Source organism: Lolium perenne, chromosome 7 (genome assembly GCF_019359855.2).
Source record: "Lolium perenne isolate Kyuss_39 chromosome 7, Kyuss_2.0, whole genome shotgun sequence".
NCBI lineage: Eukaryota > Viridiplantae > Streptophyta > Magnoliopsida > Poales > Poaceae > Lolium > Lolium perenne.
In genome coordinates this window covers 247,796,982-247,821,418 of record NC_067250.2, presented here as the reverse complement: position 1 = coordinate 247,821,418, position 24,437 = coordinate 247,796,982, and the positions used below count along the sequence as shown (strand labels likewise).

The following is a 24,437-nucleotide window of genomic DNA, read 5'->3' as shown; positions in this document are numbered from 1 at the left end:
GTGTTGAAGGCAAAATGCATGACTCTCCGCATCCAAGCAAGACCATCATCTCTTCCAAGAGGATCTTGGAGCTCCTTCATGTGGATCTCTTTGGTCCCGTGACTCATGCAAGTCTTGGTGCGAAGAAACATTTCTTGGTGATTGTTGATGACTACTCAAGATACACTTGGGTCTACTTTCTCAAGACGAAAGATGAGACTCAACAAATATTCATTGACTTTGCTACCGAGGTGCAACGCCAACACAACCTCCTCATTATGGCAATAAGAAGTGACAATGGCTCCGAGTTCAAGAACTATACACTCAATGACTTTCTTAGTGATGAGGGGATTCGACATCAATATTCCGCTGCTTACACCCCTCAACAAAATGGTGTTGAGGAGAGGAAGAACCGGACTCTTATGGATATGGCAAGATCTATGATGGCGGAGTATAAATCCCGCTATAACTTTTGGGCCGAAGCCATCTCCACCGCTTGCCACTCTTCTAACCGGCTCTATCTCCGCAAGGGCTTGAACAAGACTCCATATGAAATACTCACCGGGAACAAGCCTAATATCTCATACTTCAAAGTGTTCGGGTGTAAGTGTTTCTACAAAATCAAAGGAGTTCGTTTATCTAAATTTGCTCCTAAAGCTTTGGAGGGTATATTTGTTGGTTACAGTGCCGAATCTCATACTTATAGAATCTTTGATGTATCCTCCGGGATTATCATTGAATCTTGTAGTGTGAAGTTCGAAGAAAATGATGGCTCCCAAGTGGGGCAAGTTGATGTTTGTGCAGGTGATGAAATACCTCAAGATTCCATAGTAAGAATGGGTGTGGGATTTTTCCGCCCCACTGAGGGAAACGGTGTGGCGTCTCGGGAAGAACTATGCTCTACCACGGTGGAGCCCTCATCTTCTCAACATCAACAAACCCCATCTAGTGAAGCAAATGATGCACCAACCCAAGAACAAGAACAAGACCCTCCCTCTTGTGTGCAAGATCAAGGACAAGATCAACCAAGTATTCATGATGGCTCCAATGAGGATCCAATCAATTCTTGTCATTCACCGAATATTGTTCAAGATCAAGCACATGAGATTGAGCAATCTCAAGAAATTGAGGAAGATCAAGTTGAAGGTCAAGACGGGGACCCAAATGATCAAGTTGATCAAGTGACACCTCCAAGGCCAAAACGAACCAAGGAGGAGATCGAGGCCCGTCGTCTAGCAAGAAGAGAAAGACAACTTGAACTTCGTGGACACACACATGATAAGGTTCTTGGTGATGTAAGGGCAAAAGTTTCCACAAGAAGGCAATTGGCTAACTTTAGCAACCATCATGCTTATATCTCCTTAGTGGAACCCAAGAAAGTATTTGAAGCCCTTGAAGATTCGGATTGGTTGGAAGCTATGCACGAAGAACTCAACAACTTCAAGCGCAACAAAGTATGGACCTTAGTAGAGAAGCCAAAGGGGTGCCGCAATGTTATAGGCACTAAATGGATTTTCAAGAACAAGCAAGATGAGTTTGGAAATGTTGTGAGGAACAAGGCAAGATTGGTGGCTCAAGGGTTCTCTCAAGTTGAGGGAATTGACTTTGGAGAAACCTATGCTCCCGTGGCTCGCCTTGAGTCCATCCGTATCCTTCTTGCTTATGCATCGCATCATAACTTTAAGTTACAACAAATGGATGTGAAAAGTGCATTTCTTAATGGTCCTTTGCATGAAGAGGTTTATGTTAAGCAACCCCCGGGGTTTGAGGATCTCAACTTTCCTAACCATGTCTATAAGCTTGATAAAGCACTTTATGGTCTCAAACAAGCTCCTAGAGCTTGGTACGAGCACCTTAAGGAATTGTTGATAGACCGTGGATTTGATGTTGGGCTAATCGATCCCCCTCTTTTTACTAAGAGGGTCAATGGGGAGCTTTTCGTTTGCCAATTATATGTTGATGATATTATCTTTGGCTCTACTAACAAAGCTTTCAATGATGAATTCTCAAAGCTTATGACCGATAGGTTTGAGATGTCTATGATGGGAGAGATGAAGTTCTTCCTTGGTTTTGAGATCAAGCAATTGAGGGAAGGAACCTTCATCAATCAAGCAAAATATCTCCAAGACATGCTCAAGAGGTTCAAGATGACCGAGTTGAAGAGTGTAGCCACCCCTATGGTTACCAAATGTCATCTTGCACTTGATCCCAATGGTAAAGAGGTGGATCAAACGGTATATCGCTCCATGATTGGATCCTTGCTTTACCTTTGTGCATCTAGACCGGACATAGTGTTGAGCGTTGGTGTGTGTGCAAGGTATCAAGCTTCTCCTAAGGAGAGCCACATGATGGCTCTCAAAAGAATCTTTCGGTATTTGGTTGATACCCCTAGATATGGTATTTGGTACCCTAAAGGCTCAAGTTTTATTCTCAATGGATACACCGATGCGGATTGGGCGGGAGACAAGGATGATAGGAAATCAACTTCCGGGGCTTGCCAATTCCTTGGTAGGTCCTTGGCGTGTTGGTCTTCTAAGAAGCAAAATTGTATATCTCTCTCCACCGCCGAAGCCGAATATGTTGCCGCCGCAAGTGGATGCACTCAATTGTTATGGATGAGGCAAACTTTAAAGGAATACGGTGTCATTTGTGACAAAGTGCCTCTATTATGTGACAATGAAAGTGCCATCAAGATTGCCTATAATCCGGTGCAACATTCAAGAACGAAGCATATTGAGATCCGGAATCATTTCATTAGGGATCATGTTGCCCGTGGTGATATTGAGCTTATCTATGTTCCTACCAAAGATCAACTTGCCGATATATTCACGAAGCCTCTTGATGAAGCAAGGTTCTCTTATTTGAGGAATGAGCTAAATATCATTGATTCAAAGAGTATAGCTTGACCATCTTGCAAACACACCTTCATCTCAAAACTTTATTTGGTTTAGATGTGGGCATGGAAATAGGGGGAGTGCGGTTTAAATTATTGAGCTATCCCTCCCCCCATAATGCCAACATTAAGAAATCATTCTCTTTATATCATATGTTGATATGTGAGCTTCAATGATGAGTAGTGGCTTGGACCCAAGATATATCTTCGCGGTGCCATGCCACAACACTCATATTTGGTGGCCTAGGCCACCACACTCTTCTTTGTGAAGAGTTGGAGTTATTTGGGTCTTATCGCCTTTTATTTGACAACTCCATGTTCTTATGGGAAATCACTCTAGTTTGGCCTTATTTGCTCATATCTTGCAAACTTGAGTGATCATGTACCATTAACAGTTTGTACCCTCTAAACCTAAGCCTACACTCTCCTATAAGCCACTACCATCTTGCTCATTTGTCATGTTTGGTAAAAAACTTGGAGCTTGAGGTTTCTCGGTCGGATGATCTAGGTTGCCCCATCTTATTGGTAAATATGCATCTTATATGTGAGGTGATACTTAATTGCACCACATATGGGTTCGCAAATAACCAACTAAAGATAGGCAGGATTTCCGGTGTTCTAGAATTTTCCAGAAAACCGGATAATCCGGCCCCCTGGCTCCCCAGAAAATCCGGCCCGGACGGATTATCCGCCCTTACTTAGGGCCGGATTATCCGGCCTGGGCAGATCTTGAAAGGGCTGAGGCCGAGGGCGCGGGGGGGGGGGGGGCAAACGGTTCACAACCAGCCCCCCACGTGCCTCTCTCTCCTCTCAAGATCGCCGGAGACTCCCCTCCTCGCCGGAGCCGCCCCGTCCGCTCCCTCTCGGAGTTCTTGGGTGGATCAGGTGCCCCTCCTTCCTAGCTCTCATCTCCTCCAAGCGGCTTCCCCAATGGATGCGGGTATGACTCACAATCCCTAACCCTAGGTGTTGTGATTTGTATGGGCTATTTTCTTGGTGGAGATGGTGTTTAGTGGTTCTAAATCATGTGTAGTATACTCCTCTTGCATGCTAAAGGGCCGATCTGGTCGTAGACAAGCTTTTGATTGCAATTTCTGCCAATCTCGCAGGGCCGGATTATCCGGCCCCCGCGCAGACCGGATTATCCGGCCTGGCCGGATTATCCGCCCCCCGGGGGCACCGGATTATCCGGCCTGGAGCTTCATCGCTGCTGCAGTGTTGATTCAATCTATCTTGTCTAGACTTGTATCGACTTATAGTATGTTTCTAGAGTACATTACTGTATCATACATGACTTATGAGCATTATCTTCTCTTTTGCTATCCATCTTTGCTTCTCACAGGTGGTGCTTCTCGGGGTGGTCGGAGACGCCCTAGGCATGAGCGATCAAGTGACGAGTTTGCACCCAATGCACCTCGCAAGTCCGTCACTGCCAGGCGGAAGAACAAGGAAGTGAGGGAGAACTACAAGGCAATGGACCTTATCTCTTATGCAGCGATCCAGATGAAGAACTGGTATGAAGATCTTGCAAGGGATGAGGAGATAGAGGGAAGACGCTTCTGGTGCATGGAGCAAGAGTACATCTACAAGGACGTTTATGAGCCCATGAAGAAAGTGTGACACATGCAAGCGATCAATGTGGATGATCTGGATAAGGATAATCACTTTGAGGATGCCATCTGGGTGACTGGAAGGATGGGCCTGAAGGATCTAATGAAGATTCAGTGCGACTATAGTCCAGAGCTGATTAAGCAGTTCTTTGCTACTTTGGCCTTCAAGAATGATGATGACTACACTATGGAATGGATGACGGGCTCCACTCACTGTACGACAAACTTGCGCCGGTTTGCGTCTGTTCTTGGACTTCCAGCTGAAGGTGGCATTCGCTTCCATGGTCCTCAGAAGACGGACAAGATGGTGCTGTATCATCTCTATGACTCTACTGGGAAGGTTGGTACTACCAAGGGGCTCCTCCCCATCTACAGTCAAGTGCTCCGGTTCCTTAGAGCTACCATTGCTCCTAGTGGTGGCAACAATGATGCACTTCGTGGAGCACTTGTGGACCTCTTGCACCTCAGCCTTAAGTGTGCACGTGATAGTGATGAGGAGGAAGACTACTCTCTTGATGTCATGCACTACATCTTCAACGAGATTCATGATGCCGTGGTCTCCCGGACCACCATGCCATATGCACCCTATATCCAGCTCCTCATCAACAACGTTGCGGCTTTGGACGAAGACTTGAGCCAGTACCCAAAGGAGACGCACTCTCTCAAGAAGGCATACAAGAAGAAGTCGGTTCCCCGTGCTGCCCCGGCCACTGACTCCTTCATGGGAGATGCCCATGCTAGTGGCTTTGCCCCCGCTCGTCATGCTGATATTCCTACCATGAAGCAACATGTGAAGAAGCTCACTTGGTTCCAGCGCCACATCTTGTGCATGAACATTGAGATCCATCAGGAGAATTTTGCGGCCAGCCGAGAGCGTTCTGAGATCCAGCATTCCCAGGCACTCATTCTTCACAAGCTCAGTGGTGAGCAAGGTCCTCCACCTCAGCCTCCAGTTCACCCAGGTTACAGTGGGTGGCACTCTTCACAGGTTCCATGGGCTGATCTTGAGGACTGCATCCAGAGGGCCAACTACACTCGTAGCTCTCCTCCTGCTCCTGACACAGAAGATGAAGAGGAACAGGAACAGGAATCCGAAGACGAAGAGGACTCCGAGTGATCTTCATGGGGCGACTAGCATCGCGCTTTTCCCCTTTTTGGCGTCTCGATGCCAAAGGGGGAGAAGTGTTCTATTAGGATCTCACGGGGATTTGCATGGTGGATAGGGCACAAGCATACGCGTTTATCATTCTCTTAATTGCTTGTGTCCTTTATGTGTTTTATTTGAACTATGCTGCTTGTTGGTGTGATCGTTTAAAACTATGTGCTATTTGTGGTTGTGAGACTTTATGCTATTTTGCTATGGATTTCGGATTTCTATATGTTGAGACCAAGATTTATCATATGGTGTGTGATATTATATATCCGGTATTATATATCTCCATATGGGTATGATTTCTATCACTTGTCTCAACTACATATTTGTCATGTTGGATATATCTAGTGTTGAGGCACCTCACACCTATATGTTGTGTATTTGTATTCAAATGCAAATTACTTGTATGCACACATGTAGGGGGAATGCCTCTTTGTTTTTGCCAACATGCTTGCTCTCTATAGTGATTTTCTTGCAAATCTGTATATTGTCATCAAACACCAAAAAGGGGGAGATTGAAAGAACATCTCTCACAATATGTTTTGTGTGTTTGATGTCAATGTATGCGATACTCTAATGTTTGATGAAGTGGTGCAGGATGTATATAGGTACATGAATATGTGTATGTCTTGTGTGGAAACACGAGTCAAAAGACAGCTGAAAAGGACCACCAGGCCGGATAATCCGGACCGGATATTTGCAAAATATCCGACCCCCAATTTCTGGCTAAGGACTCGAGGAATTGTGGCTCAGTACAGGGGCCGGAATTTTGGCCGGACATTTGGCCGGAAATTCCATAGGGCCGGATTATCCGGGCCGGATTTTCTTGAAATATCCGGCCCCCCAAGAAACGACTAAGGACCAGAGGAAATGTGGCTCAGTATAGGGGCCGGATTATTGGCCGGACTTTTGCCCGGAAATTCCCCAGGGCCGGATAATCCGGGCCGGATTTTCTCGAAATATCCGGCCCTCTCAAAAATGGCTAAGGACCAGACGCGAAGCAGCCCTGGACATGGGGCGGACTTTTGGCCGGACATTTGGCCGGATTTTTCCATAGGCCGGATTTTTGGTGGGGGGGGGGGGGGGGCGGATTATCCGGCCCCAACTTAGGCCGGATTATCTGGCCCCCCGAAGACTGCAATGGCTGGATTTCTGGGGGGTATATATACCCCCCTTCTTCTACCTTGGAAGCTTGCTCAATCATTGCTCAAAAATCAGCCAAGCCTCACCTCCATTAGAGCCACCTCAAGAACACAAGATTTGCTAGATCTCCTTCCTCCCCCAACCAAAGCTCTTGATCTTTGGAGATTCGAAGGAGAAGACACCGATCTACATCCTCACCGAAGCGATTTACATTTCCCCCTCATTTGTTTGAGGGCCCTCTTGCTAGTGCTCCTATTTGGTTCCCTAGTTGATTGTTGTTGATGTATTGTTGTTGATTGTTGTATTGTTACAGATTTGGGAGCCTCCAATTCGGTTGTGGATGTGTGCCCCAAGAACCTTGTAAAGGCCCGGTTTCCGCCTCGAGGAAATCCCTTAGTGGAAGTGGGCTAGGCCTTCGTGGCGTTGCCCATAGGAGATCTGAGTGAAGCCTTCGTGGCTGTTGGTTTGGCTTTCGTAGCAACCACACTACTCCAAACGTAGACGTACCTTCTTGCAAAGGAAGGGAACTACGGGAATCATCTCCGTGTCTCCGCGTGCTCCACTCGCGGTTACCTCTATCATATTCTATCTCTTATTGCGTAGCTATATCTTGCTTAGTTGTTTGTCTTGTCATATAGGTAAATTCACTTAGTTGCATATCTAGAGAATTTACCTTTGTGTCAAGCCTAAATTGGAAAAAGAACTAAAAATTGGTTACCACATATTCACCCCCCCCCCCCCTCTAGGTGCGACATACGATCCTTTCACCCTCTGGCCCGCCTCCGACTCTCCTTCGGTGTTCTGGGGTCTTCCGGGAAAAATAAGATACTAGGTCTTTGTTTCGTCGAATTCCGAGAATATTGCCCAAACAGCCTTTCTGGACCAAAAACAGCAGAAAACAGGAACTGGCACTGTGGCATCTTGTTAATAGGTTAGTTCCGGAAAACGCGTAAAAACATTATAAAGTGTGAGCAAAACATGTAGGTATTGTCATAAAACAAGCATGGAACATCAGAAATTATAGATACGTTGGAGACGTATCAAGCGGTACGACGAGGACGGCGTCGATCGGGCCGGTCCTGAGGAGGACGAGTACATCCTCCTCGGCTGCCATTGCGCTGCGGGAGACGGTTGCAGCGAGGACGGCGCCTCCAACCTTGGAGCGCCGTTGTGGATGTCGTCGATCACGTTCTGCAGGGTTCGCTCCGGAACACCCCAGAACAGGGCGCGCCCTTCCTTGTTCCAGCTGTTTGGCCCGCCGACGAGGCCGGTGGTGTTGCGCATCTCCATGTCGTACTTCGCCTGGAAGGAGGTGCCCCACCAGGCGTCGTTGTTTTTGGCCGCCCAGGTCGGATCGGCCCGCTCCTCGGCGCCGAGTTCAGCCCGCTGGGCCCTGATGGCGGCCTTCCAGCGCTCTGTGCCCGGCATCGGCGGCGGCGGGACGCCTATGCCGTTCACGGCCATCTTCCAGCCGCCGCTGCTTGGCAGGTGCATGTCCAGCGGGACGGGATATCCCGCGCGGTACAGCGCCCACACCTCCTTCACAGTGAGGCTGCTGCGGCCGAAGCCGTTCGCCGCGGCGATCTTGCGGGAGGACGAAGACATTGCTTGGAACGACGAGTAGAAGATCTGGGGGCGGCGAGGGGAATATTTGGGAGCGCCGAGAGATTGGGATGAACCGCGGGGCATCTTAATGTACAGCGGCGGCAGGCGAAACGGCAGCGGGTGGTTGCACGCAATAACGCCGACGCGAACGGCCACGCAACCATGCACAACGAGACGCGTCCCTGCATCGCCTGGGAAAACTAGGATGCCATTAACGTCGCTTGATCAAAGGTAGGCGATGGGGTTTTAGGCTTCCGCTGACGCGTCGGTCCCGCCACGCATCGCCTCGCTTTTTGTTGTGTCCGGCGTGTCCGGCGCGTCCCCTGTGGGGCAGGGACGACCTCGGGGCGCCGGACACCGTATCGGACCGCGCCGGAAAAAAAACGGATTTAGGGGGACGCAGCTGGAAATATTTTTTTGTCCGGTGCGTCTAAATCGCTTTGGGGGACGCGATTGAAGATGCTCTAAGACAGCACGTACGTGGTGGTGGTGGTTGTGTATGAGTGTCTCTGGCCAGAGTTTGGTTGGTCAGTGGGTTGCATGAGCTTCATGGCACTGAGTTGGTCTTTCGCTTCCGTTGCACACATTTATTTTGAATTTATGCATGTCACAATGTTGCCCGCGCACGGGCGATCGAGGCTGTCAAGTTTGTCTTCAAACAACATAGGGTCCGTGCTTTGGCCTTTGGGAATTCACTTCACTGTGATTCAGATGAACTCGGTTCGGTTCGGTCTGGCCGTCTGACTAGGAGACTGCTTGCACATTTGGAAAATCTGTACCTCAACTCGTGATGTACTTGTTGGGACCGTCGATCTAGACTGATGGTGGTATCGAGCATTCGCAAGAGATCGAGGGATCGATTGGAACATGGCAATGAACGTGCAATATTTTGAAAAGCAATGTGGTTATCCTCTTGTTCTAACATGATGAGATTGCTGTCCACGTATCCTCCTCTCACAATCTTCCAATCCTAGGACTAGTAGGAGGAGAATCGATCCAATCATTCAGCAGCACCCGCTAGCTTTCGCTAGAAAGCATCATGTGTTAGTCAAAAAAGACACCCTTCATTCATCCCATTTGGTTTTGTTGTGTCCAGGGCATCCGATGTCTACGCCTCGCATGCGCACCACACATTACCTATGTAGGGAAACAGCAGACGGAGGAGTATCTAGCTGCCACACATACGTACGTACAACCGTACACAGTAGAGTTGTACGTAGTCTGAATCTGTGTTTGTATATGAGAAAAGAGACTGAAACAACACGCGGAAGTTACCACCAAATAAAACAGAGGAAAATGTGATAAGTGCGACTGTTCTTATCTCCAGATGAAATGCGCACTTTGGACTTCGGAGTTTCGTATGAACGGAGGCACTCGGCTACAATCAGGATGTCACTTTTCATCAGCAAAGTTGCTGCTAGTTTTGGAACAGCAGCGGTACAGCACGCAGCTGGGTGCTGTCGATGTCTACCATCTCGCGGGAAGGGGGTCCCGGTTACTCCACACCAGCAGCCACTAGCCCACTAACCAAAGCCACACAGATATTCCTCTCACGGTTAGCACCACCTTAAACGCCTACGTAATTCTTCATAGGATACGAACATGTAGGAACAGAAAAAACTTGGATTGCAACAACATATAGGATTTCATATGCACCGCAATTCGTTTGATTCCACTGCACGAAAAGCAAATGACTACTGAAAAGAGCTACGCGACATGTTTGATTCAAAGTATTCTATAAGCACACGAGCAGAAACAGCATGTCATGTTGCTGCTAACAAGGTCAACACTGCAATCCATAAAAAAAATGGAGGTTTCAATTATTTGAATCAAATGACCTCCGTACAAAAAAAAGTTTCCTACTGGTAAGAATCCTACAAGATTCTTCTGCAAATCCTTTGAACAAAACATGCTTAAATTGCCTTTGCTCATTGCTGCTAACCATACTCCAACAATCAGACAATTGTCAGGTTAGAAGGATAGTGAATGTTAGATTTGCTACGAAGTCTACTGATTTGTTAGAAAAAAATTATATGGGAATCAATCATACAAATCAGACAACCATCATAGGATAAATTTTTAGAGGGGTACTTTGAGTCAAACGGCTAACTGTATTTAGAAAGGCCGCAATCCGCATCAGACGCCGACCTGAACCGCATTAAGCTAAGCGCAACCACGCAAGCAGCAAGTGTCGCCACCAATGGGGCTGAAGCGTTGGGCGTCGACGCGATGTCGACCGTCCGTCCTTCCATGTGAAACCCCCGCACCGTCCAGGCGAAGGCGAGTAAAATAAATAGGGGGAAAGCGACCGAACACGACGGCGTAGGGTAGACCGGTCGTTGCGGTTGCAGGGGACGACAGGCACCTCTCCGCCTCCGTCAAGCAGCGGAGCAAGGAGTAAACTACTCGAGTTAAACCTGGCCGTACCATCCAGAGGGATCATGGCACTAAAACTGAACGAAAACTTTTCACGGCACCAACAATGCTTTGATGTTCTTTTAAGAATCTGTGATTGATGCCTTGCAAAAACATGGCGTATCTTGGTGAAGAATAGCTGAAAGAGTGTCAGCAACCTGCTGAAAAAGTTGGGCTGGGCGATCGGTCACTAGCACGTCTGCGCAATAGGAAGAACGGATGAATTCGATGGTGATTTTGTGAGAAGATTGCTATTGCTAACTAATGACAGCAACCCAATGTTCACCTTACGTTTGTTCCATACTCCGTACATACAAGCCTGCAGAGATGGGTTAGTTTCACTGGACACGGTTTCAGAGAGCGAAACTAAAATCTGAAGAACAGGGGCAACGAATTTACACAGGCTTTAAGCTACCAATATCTTTCCCGAAGGCCTCCGCAGAGCTGTAGTAATTCACAGGACATGATGGAACCACATTGCGGAGCTTTTATCCAAAACTAGAACATGTTACTAGCATCCAATCCAAGGTGAGGGAAGAAGAAACCAAAACAGAAGGGGCGAGGAAGGAAGGTACCAGAGACCATGTCGGCATGTCCTCTGCTTCCTCCCCGGATTTTTTTTTTCTCATTCTTCCATCTAGCCCGCTTGGTTGTTCCTCCGGATTCGCTGGCTCTACTGCTGGGCGGTGGCCTGGCCGCGGCGGAGCGTGTCCCGGTAGCGCATGAAGGAGTCGATGCGCTGCAGCTTCAGCTGGTGGTGGAACTTGTTGATGAAGTCGTCTGCGCGGGCGTCCACCTCGCCGGCGGCCTCCTCCGGCTCCTCCTCCGACACCGGTTCCTCCGGCTCCGCTACCACGAGGGGGCGGCGGGGGCGGTCCCTCGTCGTCGCCGGCCTGCGGGACTCAACCGCCTCGACGTCCTCCTCCGCCACGAAGTGCGCGAACGCGGACTTGTCGCTGGCCGACTTGCGGAGCCGCGCCGGCAGCCGCGGCAGCTCCGGCTCCGCCGCCGCCTCCGACATGCTCCGCTCGATGTGCGCGTGGTCGTGCTCCTGCTCGCCCTGATGTTCCCCCACCTCCAGCGCCGCATCCTCCTTCTCCAGCGGCGGCAGGTACTCGTCGAGCCCCAGATCCACGAACCCGGCCACGGGAGGCTCGGGGACGGCGGCGGCGTGGCGGGAGAGCCTGAACGAGCGCAGCCGGTCGAGCGCCATGGACGGCACGCGGGACAGGCCCCTCTTCTCGCCGCCCGCCGCCGCCCCAGCCGCAGCCTCAGCCGCACCGCCCTCCCCGCCCGCCGCCGCCGACGTGACCTTGGAGCTGACGGCGATGGTGCCGATGACGATGTTGAGCACGAGGAAGAGCACGGCCGGGGTGAACCAACCGTGGACGGTGCTCCACAGCGCCGGGATCGCCGACTCCAGCATTGCGCCGCTTCTCCTGCTGCTGCTCGGCGGAGTGGGGTTTGGGTTTTGGCGTTTTGGGGATGGGAGGTGGGAAGGGAAGGGAAGCGGTGGTGGGGGAGTGGGGTGGTGGTGGTTATTTAAAGGTGCCACCACGGAGGTGGGGACGGTTCGTGCACATGGGAGAGGAGGAGGGGAGGGGAGCGCCAGTTTGTGGATTTCACATTTTCTGTCTACAACATTTTTTCCTTCTTTTTTATTGAAAAGAGAGTTAGTTTTATGCCACTCTTATCACCATGTCTGTGTATTCATGGATGAAAAGTACACAATTCAAAAAAAAATTGGCTTAAGGGGAAGAAACCAAAGTGCTATTTTTATTTTATTATATAAGTGATTGCGTGGACGACACCCAGATGCGAGTGCGGACACTTGAACCTCGGCGGATCATCCCCATCCCAACCACCGGCTATGCCTCGATTCATGTGTACACAATTCTAACAGTTATTGTTAATATTTTGGAAAGTATAGGTTGCAATATGATCGGTCGACGAGTGGCGATACACGTGGACGGTGGTCCGGGAGAGGTTCTTTCGGTGCTTGGACGGACGCAAAAAGAGGCAGGTCTTTTCATGTTAGAGTTACTCTTCCGTCGATTTATGGGTTGGCGGTGTTGCTACGGTGTTCTAGATCGCGATAAAACATTGCTTGCGCATTGCTTTTGTTCCGATTCACAAATCCAAAAGCTGCGACACACTCACCATGTCAAAACATCTGAGGTGGGGACCTTAGCCAGAGAGGTTCTATGGAGAAAGGCGTCCACCTCCTCACGACGGTGCTAGAGATGCATCCATGTATTGTGAGAAATGGAATTCGATTGTGTCTAGTGAGAAAAAAATACAATAACCTCCTTAGGTGACACGTGTAATTCACAAGATTAGTTTGCATTATTCGCGAGAAAATTTGTTGTTGTTCTATTCTAGAAAGTATTGGTTCGGTTCATAAATACATCAGTTGGTGAATACACGTGGATGGTGATCCAGGAAGGGTTATTTTGGTACATGGACGGATGCGGAAAGAAGGCATAGCTTTTGAAGTCTCACGGAATTTATGGACCGACTTAACACTATGGCATGATACTCAAGACCGCGACAAAGGGTTGTGTGAGTATTGCCAGTATTTTGATGAGTGGAGCCGAAAGTTATGACATATTCTCACCATGAAATATATTTGAGGTGGGAACCTTAGTCGAAGAGGATTCTACGGAGAGAAATGATCCTTACGGTGTCACTACACATGCATGCCTATCTAACACTCAGGGTGAGTGATGGCACACGTGGATGATGATCCGGCAATTGCTCTTTCGGTGAGTGGACATATGCTAAGGAAGGCACAACTTTTGATGATAGAGATATTGATGAACACACTATATGGAGTGAAATGTTTTTGTTTCTTTTATATTGATCATGACAAAAAAAATGTATATGTTACAAGAACTCATTCTTATGAGGAGCGAAATTAAAGTTATGAAAAAGTATCAACAAAAGATGTCTAAGGTGGGAGGAACGAGGTGGTGATGTTTTGCGCACATGGGAGGGGAACGTTAGTTTATGGATTTCACAATTTGTGACTATATTTTCGCGTATTTTATTAAAAGGGGTTTTTATGTGAATCTTATCTCCATGACTGTACACCCTTGGCCTTATTCATTGTGTGTATTTATGAATGAGAAGTGTACACAATTCAAATACAAACTTTTATGGAGTTAATGTTAATATTTTGGACATTATTGGTTCTGATGTGATCGGACGATGAGTGTTGTTACACGTGCATGGTGGTCTGGGAGTTGTTCTTACGACGCGTGGAAGTATGCTAAAACAGGCGGGTATTTTCATGTTAGAGATAATCTTCCTTCGACTTTTTGGACTAGGGTTGTTGCTACGATGTATGGACCAAAATAATGTTGTGGTGTGATACACAAGACCGCGATAGAGGGTTGTGTACATACTAACATTATTTTGGTGGGTGAAACAAAAAGTTATGATAGATTTTCACCATGAAAGATATCTGGGGACATAAGTCGAAGAGGGTTTCACAAAAAAACTGCTACATATTGTGTCGCTACAAATGCATGCCTAACACTAAGGGAGAGTGATGGTACAGGTGGACGTTGATCCGACAATTGTTCTTTCGGCGCATGGATATATGCTAAGGAAGGCACAACTTTTGATGATAGACTTACTAATGAACACATTTTATGGAGTGAAATGATATTGTTTGTTTTATATTTCTCACGACATAAAAAAGTATATGTTATAAAATTTTAGTCTTATAAGGGGAGAAATTAAAAGTTACGAAAGAAGTATCATTAAAAGATATCTGAGGTGGGACCTTAGGAGAGAGTTCTACGGAAACAAAACCTGCTCTTTATGGTGCTGCTACAGATGCATGCCCCAAACTCATGAAATTGCTTCCTAGTAATATGGCAAATATTTGTTGTGAGAACCCATTTTTTTATATCAATTTTTAATATGATCAAACATAAGGCTATTGAATATTTCCTCCCATCTATCATAAATTAGCCTTCTTAACCTTTAGGTGATGGCTCATTTAGAAGATCGGACCTATTGTTATATTTAATTCTAGATCTTTTGAAGTTGCAGAATTTTAAATCCAGTGTTTCATCATTTTTTTTCTCTCAAAATATCTTGTTCCATAATTTTAGAGTTAAGCTAAAAATAGCTTAGTCACAATGTTTTAAGAACTTATTCTAATATTGAATGGTTGTCCGTTCGTGCATTTATTTAATCATAAACATTACAATTCCTATGTCCATGAAGGTATTGCATTAGATTGTTCATTGTATGGACGGGAGGTGTTTAAATAGGAATGCAATGATGTGATGGTTGTTCCTTTTTCAAGAAATTTGAGTTCTGTGATACATCAATCACTAGTTGATGGTACACACGGATCCCGGAGTTTATATGATCGGTTATACTCGATCTTATCTCCATGTAACCCTAGACCGGGGGTGCCTACCCCAGGCTAAACCCTAGAACGGATATGATTCATCCCGATCCAATCTCCACTGCTCCTAGTCGCCACGCCGACTGGCTGATCCCCCCACTGTAATCAATCTCAACCAATACAATCTAGCAGGACGTAGGTCTTTTACTCCTTCGGAGGGGCTGAACCTGGGTAAACCCCGTGCTCCTGTGCATCTCGATCCATAGATGGCTATGCTTCCCTTGCGCCGCATCGATGAGGTGCTACACTCTGTAGTACATGCCGTGGTCATTCCCACGACATCAGGACATGGTAGCTAACTTGAACTACATCTACAACTACAGTGATGTAGAGGCTCTCCAAATGCTCCAGATGAAAGAGCCCCATTCTTTGAAGTAGTAAAGAGGCTAAGGGGTAGAGGATTGTTGCAGGATAGGATCCACACCTCCGTGGAAGAACATGTTGCTATGTTCCTTCGTGTGGTCGGTCATAACCAAAGGTTTACAGTCATCCACAACACATTCATGAGATCTGATACGTCTCAAACGTATCCATAATTTCTTATGTTCCATGCTAGTTTTATGACAATACTCACATGTTTTATACACACTTTACATCATTTATACGCATTTTCCGGCACTAACCTATTAACGAGATGCCGAAGAGCCAGTTGTTGTTTTCTGCTGTTTTTGGTTTCAGAAATCCTACAAAGGAAATATTCTCGGAATTGGACGAAATCAACGCCCAGGGTCTTATTTTTCCACGGAGCTTCCAGAAGACCGAAGAGCATACGAGGTGGGGCGACGAGGCGCCCAGACCACAGGGCCGCGCGGCCAGGGTGGGGCCCGCGCCGCCCTATGGTGTGGGGCCCTCGTGCCTCCACCGACCCTGCCCTTCCGCCTACTTAAACTCTCCGTCGCGAAAACCCTATTACCGAGAGCCACGATACGGAAAAAGTTCCAGAGACGCCGCCGCCGCCAATCCCATCTCGGGGGATTCAGGAGATCGCCTCCGACACCCTGCCGGAGAGGGGAATCATCACCGGAGGGCTCTACATCACCATGCCCGCCTCCGGATTGATGTGTGAGTAGTTCATCCTTGGACTATGGGTCCATAGCAGTAGCTAGATGGTTGTTTTCTCCTCATTGTGCTATCATACGGATGTATGGAGCCGTTAGGTGACGCCCTGGGCGACGCCCATGGCGACGCCCCCTTTGGCGGCGTTTCTCCGCCGTTCGGCGGGAAGTTCTGGTGTCTGGCTGTTGAGGATGAAGAAGAGGAGGTTCGGGTGGAGCAGTCTCCCCGGTCGTCGGAGGTTTACCGGCGGTCATCACCGGAGGTTTCTGCCTCGTCATCTGCAAGGTACGTCAAGAGGTTGCAAAAACGTTTTGAGCAGCGTCGTGCAGCGATGCTCTTGTCGATCTCGCCTGGGGAATCGCGGATTTCATCGCCGGAGATACGCCGCCAGCAGCCGTGTAGTTTATCTCCGAGTGAAAAGATGTTGAAATATCCTGTCCTAGAGCCGACAGTATTTCTCATTCAAGATTTCGTTGCGTCTGACTGGGTTAAAGTTTTTCGGAAGGAAAGATGCCGTCGGTTCAGACGTGCTCATCATCCTTTCTCCGGCCAAGAGCGCCGTCGTCCCTACCATAGAGTATGCCGGAGTTCTCCGGCCGGCGTGATTCGTGGATCTCATGCGTTTGGATCTCGCGGGTTTGAATTTCCTGGGCCACGTGGGCTTCACACAGCCAAAGGGCTGTTGCATGGTGATGGGTCCCATGGGTTGAAGCCCACTTCAGAGCGCAAGGGTTTTAGGGAAGTGCTGATTGCACGAGGATTGCCAGCGCCAATCTCTCGTCAATCCCTGGTCGCTTCCTCGTCAAGAGTTCGTTTGGCGGCTAGGGCTCTGCCGTCTATGGCGAACTCGCATGTTCCTCCTCGGGGTGCCAACCCGCAGCCACAGCCACCCTTGATGCGCCAGCCCATTCTCCCAAGATCTACCCCTGGTCGCACTGAAGCTGGTAGTGTCGGTGGGGGTGTGGCGGCGGGTGGTGCGCCCGCCGGTGTTTCGTCGATCGCTGCCGTGGTGGCTGGCGGCGTTGTCTCGGCTGGGAATGGTCAAGGTGTGCTTCAGCAGCCACCGGCTTCTCGTCAGGCTGGAGGAGGATCTGGTCTGGCTGGTCGTGGCTCTGGTTTTAGCGACAGAAGGTATGATGGATTCGATGATCGTGGCTACGGCGGCTTTCAGGAGGGTTACTACGAAGGTAATAATGGATATGGTAATGGCTACGGGTCGCAGAATAGGGGTAACTACCGATCTCGTCCTTATAACAATACTAGGCAGCAGTGGAATAGAAATTTCAATAGTAATTTTCGTGGGTCTGGTCGCTTCAATAACAATAACAACAACCGATATCAGCGTCGGTTTAATGTTAATGAGAATCTTCTTGTGGACGCCCCGGTCGTGGGTCGGATGCCTCTTTGCTTGATGCTTCAGTCTCGGACGGGTCTATTGCTGCGACTAGTTCACGAGTCTTTGGATGCCTCTTCCGTGGAAAATTCTGGTTTGGCTCTGTCGCTCGTGCTCGAAAAAAGATTGATAAAATGCAGTGTCTAAAATGTAATGATTTTGGTCATTTTGCTGAAACTTGTACTGCTATTCTTTGCATCTACTGTGAAAAGATCAGCCATGAGTCCAAAAACTGCCCTCTGTTGTCTATGCCCAAGCCAGTGGCTATTTCTTATGGTGTTGCACGTAATGAGCTGCTGTTTCATGAGGTTCCAGCTTCAGACGATGTTACTTTCAAGCATGATAGTGGCAAAGTTGGTAAGATTTCAGTCAAGGGAGGCATTTTGACGGCCCCAGAGATTATTAAGGAGCTGCACTGGATTATTTCTGATAATCACCAGTGGGATCTTACTCTTATTGATGATGGTTCTTTCAAAGCTATTTTCCCTTCTAAAGCTGACCTTGCCAGGATGACTAAAATTATAAATGTGCCGGTTCCAGATACCAGCATGTTTTTGCATTTTGAAGAATGGTCTGCAGCTGAGCTTGACAGATTTTGTGTTACTCCTGTGTGGGTAAGGGTGCATGGTGTCTGTTACAAAGAAAGGTGTGACTATCTTGCTCTGTTTGGTGTTGGTTCTCTAATTGGAAAGACCAAAGAGGTTGACATGGTGTTCACTAGGGCTCACACCACGGTTAGAATGCTTGTGGAGGTTACCCGAGTGGAGTACATCCCTACTACTACTGTTGATCATATGTATGACGGGCAGGGATATGGTCTGTTATTTAAGCTTGAGAATCAGCCTACTAAGGAGAAGGAAGATGCTGTGATGAATGAAGCTAGCTCTGGTGATGATACAAATAAAGATAAGGGGCAGTATAAGGATATGCCAAAGGGCAATGATCGTTCTTTGGGAGCTGAGGTTAATCCCACGACAAAGCCAAAGCAAGACACTCCAAGGGACTCCTCTCCTCAAAATAAGCAAGTTGAAGGTTGCCTTTTGTTTGCTCATTCCACACCTAAGCCTAAGCAGGACCCTTTCATGCAAACTGCCCCTAAGAATAAGCAAGTTTTGGGCTGCTCTTTGCCTGCGATCAAGATTGGCCAGATTGACTGTCCTAGAGTGGAAAGTTTTAATGCAAAATCGTGGTCTGATAGCAAAGTCTCTGGTTTGGTTCCTCGGAAGCTTTGGGCTGACTATGATACTGATGATGATGAGTTTCTGGGATCTCCGTTACCTCGGGTGCATGCAACCTCTGCTCATCCTTCTCTTGCTAGGCCGGTGTTTACACATGTTCTTGATGATGTCGTTGTTGATGCGTCGCTCTCCTCAGTGGATGGTATTTCTCCTGGCCGTGTCGCTTGCGCGGGGGAGAAAAACAAGTTTCCTCCTGCTGTGTATGTCACTGATGTGCCCCGATCGGCAGAGTCTGAGGTCACTCTGGCTGCGGTTGGTTTCTTGTCCGGTAATGATGCCGCAAGATCACGAGTTCAGAAAATGCATGTGAATGTTACCTCCTCAAATGTGCCTAGTGCTGCACACTTTCAAGTTAATGTGAATGATCGCTTTCTGCGCCATGTTCAGGTACCTCGTGTGGTAATATTCTGGAGCTAGAGACTCCATTTGCTTCTTTTCAATCGACTCAATGTTCTGAACATAATTTTTCCTCTTTGCAAGTTAATGTTCTAAAGCAACCTGGGTCTTCCGTCAAGTCTCAGACGAGTTCTTTAAGGAAAGGTGATGTCGATATCCTTAATGAAGGTACCTTTTGTTTTAACGTTCAGGAGCAAGAGTCTTCTGGTCTAATGGATGTTTCTAAACAACCTTCCTTTTTGTCTAAAGTTGTTTCCTCCTTTGATCCTATTGAAGAGGTTGGTGGTAGCAAGGCTGGCACGGGTGTTTATCTTGGTGGTCGGTACTCTGTCTATCATATTTTGGAATTGGGGGGTATTTCTTCACCTCGCTGGACGCACGTTCAAGTGAACGTATTCGTCTTCAGGAGAACGCCGATGATACTCGATTAGAGCGTGCTCAGAAATTGGCAAAGGCCAAGGACATTCCTTCCTATTCAGGTACTAATATGACCTCCAAATTTTCTCTTAGTTCTATCCCCAATGATGTTTTCTTACAAAGGGCTAAGATTTTGGGGGTATCTTTGGGGGCTTCACCGTCCCAAGCTGCTAAGTCTATAGCGTCTATCAAAGAGGTAGACAACCATCGCACCTTAATAATGATTCAAAAGAACCTTGACGAGGTAAAGAAATCTGAAGAACCTAATAATAATGATGACTCATTCCATAATGAGGTTTTAGAGCATGCGTCCTCTATTTCCTTGGACATTGGTGATGATGCCCAGTTAGCACCGGAGAAAAAAGAACCTATCCAGGAGGCGAAAAAATTTAAAGTTTATACAAGAAGAGAAAAGGTGGTACCTAAAGTTGTGCGTCGAAGTGTACGCCTGAGTAAGAAATATAAACCGTCTAATTAGTTATTTATTTCGATGAAGGGTTCTTTTTGGAATAGCGACGGTTTTAAAGATCCGGCAAAGCACCGTGTCGTGCGTGAGACGATCGTCGAGCATAAGCTAGACTTCTTTGCCATTTCAGAGACGGGTAGAGATAATTTTTCGACCCCTTTCTTGAATAATATTTCGGGGGGGCAAGATTTCCAGTGGTATTGTCTTCCCCCTATTGGTAGGTCAGGGGGTATTCTTGTTGGGATCAATGCAGCCACGCTTTCCGTTAAGAAAGTTGTAGCCGGAGATAGATGTGTTAAGTTTTATGTTAAGTCGAAAGTTGATCATTTTTGCTGGGCTCTTGTTGCGGTGTACGGGGCGGCTCAAGATGAGACAAAACCCGAGTTTCTCGCCGAACTGGTCCGAATATGTGAGGATGAGTCTTTGCCGATCCTTGTGGGGGGAGATTTTAACATTATTAGGCGACAAGAGGAAAAAAATAATGACAATTTTAATGCGCGCTGGCCTTTTATTTTTAACGCTATTATTGAAAGTCTGGACCTGAGAGAGATAGCTCTCTCCGGAAGGCAGTTCACTTGGGCAAATCGCCGTGAAACCCCCACGTATGAGAAGTTGGACAGAATTCTTGCTAGTGTTTCTTGGGAGCAAAAGTTTCCTCTAGTTTCAGTACGGGCGCTTTCAGGATCAGGGTCAGACCACACCCCGTTATTACTAGATTCGGGAGAACATGCCTTTAAGGGGAATAAATTTTACTTTTCCTTCGAACTAGCTTGGTTTAATTATGATGGTTTCGCTGAGATAGTGGCTCGTGAGTGGGCCTCTATCACTTCTGGTTCTAACCCGATGGAGGTGTGGCAAAAAAAGATTAGGCATCTCAGGCAGTTTTTGAGGGGATGGGCGAAAAACCTTTGTGGGTCCTATAAGGCCGAAAAAGAGCACCTTCTTAGCATCATCGATTTTCTTGATTGTAAAGCTGAATCTGCTCCTCTTGATGAGGATGAGCGACGGGCCTTGCGTAGTGCTCAGGACGCTATCGCCAAACTCCGTCGGGATGAAGAATCTCAATGGGCTCAACGTGCTAAAGTTAAGCATGTCCAGGAAGGAGGGGAGAATACCAAATATTTTCATCTAATCGCTAATGGGAAGCATAGAAGAAAGAAAATTTTCCAACTTGAGCAAGACGAGGGAACGATTATAGGCCAAGAGAATATTAAAAATTATATTTCGGAATATTATAAAACTCTTTTCGGGCCTCCTATTCCGAATACTTGTGTTATGGATGAGTCTATGACACAAGATATTCCTCAGATCTCTGCGGAAGAAAATAGTATTTTGACGGCTTCATTTTCTGAAAAGGAGGTTTTTGAGGCTATTTCGCAAATGGAAAAGAATAAAGCCCTGTGTCCCGATGGATTTCCAAATGAATTCTATCAACGCTTACGGGATGTGATTAAAGTTGACCTCATGGCGATGTTTATTGCTTTTCAAAATGATGAGCTGCCATTGTTCCACTTGAATTTTGGGACAATTATTCTCTTGCCTAAGAAAGAGAATGCTACTCAAATCCAGCAATATCGTCCAATATGCCTCCTCAACGTTAGCTTTAAAGTGTTCACGAAAGTTGGGACAAGCTTTTATGCCGGGTAGACATATTTTAGAAGGGGTGGTAATTCTTCATGAGACCATTCATGAACTTCATAGGAAGAAAATGGATGGAGTACTTTTTAAAATTGATTTCGAAAAAGCGTATGATAAAGTTAATTGGGATTTTTTACAGCAAACTATGCGTATGAAGGGCTTCGACCCTACTTGGTGTCAATGGGTTCAACGATATATTGAGAAGGGGAGTGTTAATATTAGGGTGAATGACAACATAGGTCATTGTTTTCAGACCAAGAAGGGGCTGCGACAGGGAGACCCTTTATCTCCTATTCTTTTTAATATAGTCGCTGACATGCTCGCTATTATGATTGAGAGAGCGAAGAGAGATGGTCAGGTTAGTGGGCTTATTCCTCATCTAGTTGAAGGTGGAATTTCTATTCTACAGTACGCCGATGACACAATTCTCTTTATGGAGCATGATTTAGACAAAGCCCTTAATATGAAACTAATTCTATGTCTTTTCGAGCAGCTATCCGGTCTCAAAATAAATTTTCACAAGAGTGAGATTTTTTGTTTTGGGAAGGCCAAAGATATGGAATCAGACTATAAGACTTTATTTGGGTGCGACATTGGGTCTCTGCCATTCAGATACTTGGGAATTCCAATCCATTTTCGAAAGTTAAGAAATGGGAGTGGAAACTCAGTAGAGGATCGTTTTGAGAAAAAACTCGGTTGTTGGGCGGGCAAGATGCTCTCTTACGGAGATCGATTAACACTTATTAATTACGTACTCACGAGTCTGCCGATGTTTATCTTGTCTTTTCTTGAGATTCCGGTTGGGGTTAGAAAAAGATTAGACTTCTTTCGATCCCGTTTTTTTTGGCAAAGTGATGGGCATAAGAGAAAATATAGATCGACGAAATGGGAGATTATATGTCGGCCAAAGGAACGGGGGTTTGGGCGTTGAGGTACTCGAGTTAAAGAACAAGAGCCTCCTTAGCAAATGGCTATTTAAACTTATAAATGAGCAAGGTGTTTGGCAAGAATTACTGCAGAATAAGTATCTAAAAGATAAAACTTTATCTCAAGTTATTGCGAAACCATCAGACTCTCCGTTCTGGAAAGGGTTAATGGGTGTGAAAGATGATTTCTTCATGAGAGGGTCGATGGAGGTAGGGAATGGTCAGAATACTAGATTTTGGGAGGACGCTTGGCTTGGGGATAGACCTCTTTGCGAGCAATATCCTTCTTTGTATTGCATTGTCAATCAGACTAATGTTTCGGTAGCCCAGGTTTGGAATGCGACCCCCATAAATATAGGTTTTAGACGGGCACTCTCGGGTAATAGGTGGGATAGATGGGCTCACCTTGTTGTTCGTCTTATGGGAGTTCAGCTCTCAGATAATGATGATGTTTTTCATTGGAATCTCACAGCATCAGGTCAATTTTCGGTTAAATCTATGTACCTTGATTTACTAGATGGTCATGCTGGTGATTTCAAGAAGTATATTTGGAAAATCAAGGTTCCACTAAAAATCAGAATTTTTATGTGGTTCCTTCTCAAGAGGGTCATTCTCACAAAAGATAATCTCAAGAAGCGTAATTGGCAGGGGTGTTCTAAATGTTGTTTTTGTGATCAAGATGAGACAATTCAACATTTATTTTTTACTTGTCCGTTTACAAAGATCCTTTGGCGTATTGTTCACATGACCTTCAATATTCCACCTCCTGCTAATGTGTCTAATCTGTTTGGAAATTGGTTAAATGGTGTAACTAAGAAAAATAAAGGCCACATTAGAGTTGGTGTGTGCGCTTTACTTTGGGCAATATGGAATGTCCGCAACAATTTTATCTTTAACAAAAAAAGTTTCCCATCTTTTCTGCAGGTTATTCCACTAGTTACTCATTGGATCCATATGTGGTCCTATCTCCAGCCGGAGGATGCGCGCCTAGACATGGATATTGGGTGCAACCGCTTGGCGATGGTAGCACGGGATTTATACAGCCGGTGCGGTTGGCGTACTGATAGGCAGCTCACATGAAGATCTTGTGGCGGCTTGTTTTCCTCTTTTTCTTTAGATGGCTGTTTTATGTGGAAACTTTGTGTGATCCATGATGTGTTTTAAGTTTGTAACTCAGACTGTTTAAATAAGTTTAATAAAAGGCTGCATGCATCAATTGATGCAGAGGCTGGGGTACTCCCCTTATCTAAAAAAAATCATGTTAGATCTTGTGAGCTGCCTATCATGATCAAGATCATCTATTTGTAATGCTACATGTTGTGTTTGTTGGGATCCGATGAATATTGAATACTATGTCAAGTTGATTATCAATCTATCATATATATGTTGTTTATGTTCTTGCATGCTCTCCGTTGCTAGTAGAGGCTCTGGCCAAGTTGATACTCGTGACTCCAAGAGGGAGTATTTATGCTCGATAGTGGGTTCATGCCTCCATTGAATCTGGGACAGTGACAAAAAGTTCTAAGGTTGTGGATGTGCTGTTTCCACTAGGGATAAAACATCAATGCTTTGTCTAAGGATATTTGTGTTGATTACATTACGCACCATACTTAATGCAATTGTCTGTTGTTTGCAACTTAATACTGGAAGGGGTGCGGATGCTAACCCGAAGGTGGACTTTTT

The 24,437-nt window shown here is 46.5% G+C and overlaps 1 protein-coding gene across 1 annotated transcript; it reads right to left on the bottom strand.

Moving 5' to 3' along the window:
• Positions 1–11,192: 11,192 nt before the first annotated feature.
• LOC127313218 (pathogen-associated molecular patterns-induced protein A70-like) lies at positions 11,193–12,328 on the bottom strand. Its single transcript, XM_051343774.2, has one exon. The coding sequence runs from the start codon at positions 12,222–12,224 to the stop codon at positions 11,472–11,474; it is 753 nt and encodes a 250-aa protein (XP_051199734.1). The 5' UTR covers positions 12,225–12,328; the 3' UTR covers positions 11,193–11,471.
• Positions 12,329–24,437: the final 12,109 nt, after the last annotated feature.